We start from the raw sequence: 4434 nt of genomic DNA on the forward strand, positions 1-4434 counted from the left end.
TCTCTCTCTCTCTCTATATATATATATATATATATATATATATATATATATATATATAAAAGCCAAACTAAAACAAGACAAGATGCCAAGTGACAACAAATTAAAATAGTTATGTGGCAGTTTTTAGGACAAAATAAAAAAATATTTCAAGACAAAGTTAAAAATATTGTAATAAAATTTTGAATTGAAAGATTAACTATTTTAATTGAAAATATATTATCTTAATAACTAGAAACTCATAATTGAAGAGTTCTAATAGACTAATACCATTTCAAACTTATCTCTTTAATAATTTAAATATTATATGTATATATATAAACAGAGAAAGAGAGTGTGTGTTTATTTTAATAATAATAATAATAATAATAATAATAATAATAATAATAATAATAATAGTAGTAGTAGTAGTAGTAGTAGTAGTAGTAGTAGTAGTAGTAGTAGTAGTAGTAGTAATACACAAGTTTATTGCTTTTAATTTTAAAAAAATGTAGTAGTAGTAATAGCAGTAATAATAATAAGAATCTATACAATATTTTTACAAATAATAAATCCTATGGTGTAGCAAATAAAATAAAGTCACAAAAATATCTTGAATCTTATATTAGACAAATTATATTTTGAATTTTATAAGTTTTGTTGTATTAGTAGTTATAGTAAAAATAATAAGTATAATAAATAAAAGAATCGTCTGAATTGATTTCAAAATTTTCTCTAATTGAAATTTATATATTATAGGATAAATATGCATTTTATTTGAAAAAATTTAAGGATAAGAAAAGAATAATAAAATTATCTTCTTATAACAAACTGATATGATATAATATTTAACTTTGAACATAAATAGAATTTGAATGAAAATGAAATTCTAACTTCTTAACATCTCCTAAATTTATAATATTTACTGTTATATATAAGTTATTGATAATAATAATAATAAGAACAACAACAACAACAACAACAACAATGAAATGTTGTCATATTAGTAGTTATAGTAAAAATAATAAGTATAATAAAAAAAAGAATCTTCTAGATGATTTCAAAATTTTCTCTAATTAAAATTTATATAGTATAAGATAAATATGCATTTTATTTGAAAAAATTTAAGAATAAGGAACTACGAAATCTACTTTTCAAAAGCTACTTTTGATATGAAAGATCTGAAGAGAAAATGTTTTACAAACTTACAACGTAAAATTGAACGGTGATAAATCATCGGCAATCTTGCCGGAAGCTGATCTCCATCTCACCATTTCCACTTCTTTCTCCTTGTTTCCATTGTCAGGAAGAAGTAGAAACAACGGCTAGCGACTGAAAATAAACCATGATTGAGGATAGGTGAAAGCCAAACAAAGTCGTCCAGCCGCGCCACTGTTCATGGCGGTACCACTTTTCAGTCGAGATCTATTACCACTCTTTCTATGGTTATTTCTTTAGTGAGACGCAACTTAGCAGACAAACTTCATCATTGCCAGAAAGTTCACAGTCAAGATCTGCTCGTCTTAGAGTTTTGACGAACAACTAAATCGAAGCTCCGGCACCGGCGACTTCTCACCACCGACCACCGTACACGCCAAGAGGCAAATACTCTTTTCGGCAATATTTTGGCAACCCTACCAATTTTTTCGGCGATAATGCATTTTTTGGCAAAAAATAACAGGGGAGTAGTACCAGCAGTAGGGTAAAGGTGACGACAGCAAATTCTGGCAACCAATTTCTGTACCAATTTGCTGGAATTCGATGAAACGATCAAGAAACATCCCAATACCATCTTCTTCAAGGACCAGGTGCACTCATTTCACCCCTCTATAGTTTATTTTTTGCTAGTTTATTTGGCCTAGGTTTTTCGTCTCTTTTTATCTTGATTACTTGTTTGTTTTTTTATTATTCCTGTAGGATAACTGTAGGTAGTGTAGTGCTTGTTGTGGTCTGTGAGTATCAACTCTTCTTATTATTTTTGCTTGCATGTGGTCTGTGAGTATCAACTCTTCTTATTGGTTTTGCTTGCATACTTATTTGTTTTTAGTCGTTACTCATCGTATTCTTCATTTCCATTGCTTCTTTTCTTTTGATGTATCCTTTTGAGTGGTGGCTGGGGCGATAAATAGTGTTTTAAGGTTATGTCATAGGGTGGGTCATGGTCGGGTTTAGGGGCGGGTCTAAGTTTGAGTAGAGGGTCGAGAGCGAGGGATACTAGGGCTAGATGAGATAAGGGTGCTTCTACGTTGAGAGTTGGGTCATGGAGCATAGGAACACTTCAAGGTAAATCAATAGAGCTTGTGAAGATTCTTAAAAAGAGGAGGGTAAGTATAGTTTGTGTCCAGGAAACTAAATAGGTAGGCACTAAGGCGAGGGATATAGATGGATATAAGTTGTGGTACTCAGGTGGTGGAGGTTAAGAGAGTCAGTAATAGATTAATGTCTATTAAGTTGGTCATTGGAGGGTCAATGGTGAATGTCATTAGTGTCTATGCTCCGCAAGTAGGTTTGGACGAGGAGGAGAAGAAGGGCTTTTGGGAGGTCTTGGATGAGGTGTGGAGGGGCGTCCCAAGCACTGAGAAGCTTTTCGTGGGAGAAGATTTCAATAGGCATATTGGGTCTTTGTTGAGAGGTTATGAAGATGTGCATGGCAGTTTTGATTTAGGGGAGAGAAATGAAGGTAGAGCTTATCTTTTGCATTTTCTAGGGCTTTTGGGTTGTGAATAGTGAACGCGAGCTTTTCAAAGAAGAAGGAACACCTTATTACTTTTTGTAGTTTAGTGCCAAGACTCAGATTGGCTTTTTTCTTCTTAGGAAGGGTGATAGAGATATATGTAAGGACTATAAATTCATACCTAGAGAGAATATTTCGACTAAACATAGGTTGTTAGTGATGGACTTGGTAACCATTAAGGGCAAAAAGAAGAGGAGTGTGGAGGCTCGGCCCAGGATTAAGTGAGGTAGCTTGACTTTGGCTAATTCTTTGGAGATAGGGGAGAATTTGAAGAGTAAGGGGTCTTAGGAGAGTAGAGGGGATGTGGATAGTATGTGGGAGACGACTTCCAGTTGTATTAGGGAGACCGCTAAAGAGGTTTTAGGTATCTCGAGAGGATAATCTGATAAGCACCAAGGGGACTGGTGGTGGAACGTAGAGGTTAAGAGAAAGGCAGAGTCTAAGAAGGTGGCTTATTCTAAGTTGGTTGAAAGCAACGATGATAAGGATCGACAGACGAATAAGAAGGATTATAAGGTAGCTAAAAGAGAGGCTGAGTTAGTGGTTACGACGGCTAAGAAAATAACTTTTGAGAGCTTGAATGCGGCTTTAGAGGAGAAAGACAGGGATAAAAAGTTGTATAGACTTTCCAAGGCCAGGAAGTGGAAGACTTGGGACCTTGACCAAGTGAAGTGCATCCAGGGAGAGGATGGAGCAGTGTTGGTTAAGGATGCTCTCATTAGGAAGAGGTGGTAGTCCTATTTTCATAAACTCTTGAATGACGAGGGGGATAAAGGTTTCGTGTTTGGGGAGTTAGAAAAGTTTGGGGAGTATCACGATTATGGTTATTGTAGGCATATTGAGGCTGAGGAGGTCAAGAGGGTTATTCACAGGATACGTCAGGGTAAGGCGACGAGGCCAGATGAGATCCTAGTAGATTTTTGGAAGAACATCGGCGGGATAGGTTTAGAGTGGTTGACTAGGTTGTTTAACATCATTTTTAGAGTGGCGAAGATGCTTTAAGTATAGAGATGGAGTACGATGATTCCATTATATAAGAATAAGAGAGGCATCCAGAGTAGCAATAACTATAGAGGTATTAAGTTGTTGAGTCATACTATGAAGGTTTGGGAAAGGGTGGTAGAGTTGAGAATGAGAAGGATCATGATTATCTCTGAGAATCAGTTTGGTTTCATGTCAGGTCGCTTGATTGCTGAGGCCATTCACCTTGTGAGGAGATTAGTGGAGCAATTTTGGGAGAAGAAGAAAGACTTGCACATGGTGTTTATTGATTTTGAGAAGGCATATGACAGAGTTCCCCGGGAGATTTTGTGGAGGTGCTTGGAGGCTAGGGGGTGCCCGTGGCTATGTTAGGTCGATTCAGGACATGTATGATGGTGCAAAGACTCGTTTGAGGATGGTAGGTAGACATTCGAAGCACTTTCCGATTTTAATAGGGTTACACCAGGGATCGACTCTTAGCTCTTTTTTATTTACCTTGGTGATGGATGTTTTGATGCGTCATATTTAAGGGGGGTGCCTTGGTGTATGCTTTTTACTGATGATGTGGTATTGATTGACGAGACTCGGGGAGGAGTTAATGATAAGTTGGAGATTTGGAGATAGTCCCTTGAGTCTAAAGGATTTCGTTTGAGCAGGACCAAGATGGAGTACTTGGAGTGTAAGTTTAGCAATGTGTTGCAAGAGGCTGACATGGCTGTGAAGCTGAACTCTCAATCCATTAA

General features: G+C 36.1%; 1 protein-coding gene across 1 annotated transcript; it reads left to right on the top strand.

Annotated features, from left to right (window-relative positions):
* Positions 1-2358: 2358 nt before the first annotated feature.
* On the top strand, positions 2359-3445 carry LOC124887841. The gene is made up of 2 exons (XM_047397758.1): positions 2359-2656; positions 3129-3445. Exons 1-2 carry the CDS (start codon positions 2359-2361, stop codon positions 3443-3445), a joined length of 615 nt encoding a protein of 204 aa, XP_047253714.1.
* The last annotated feature ends 989 nt before the right edge of the window (positions 3446-4434 follow it).

This window comes from Capsicum annuum, chromosome 10 (genome assembly GCF_002878395.1).
Source record: "Capsicum annuum cultivar UCD-10X-F1 chromosome 10, UCD10Xv1.1, whole genome shotgun sequence".
NCBI lineage: Eukaryota > Viridiplantae > Streptophyta > Magnoliopsida > Solanales > Solanaceae > Capsicum > Capsicum annuum.

Excerpts from the sequence above, each read along its gene's own strand:
- LOC124887841 (XM_047397758.1), top strand. The coding sequence starts at position 2,359 with ATGGATATAAGTTGTGGTACTCAGGTGGTGGAGGTTAAGAGAGTCAGT. Across the intron at positions 2,657-3,128 it reads TTTAGGGGAGAGAAATGAAG|AGGTTAAGAGAAAGGCAGAG; the intron begins GTAGAGCTTATC and ends GGTGGAACGTAG.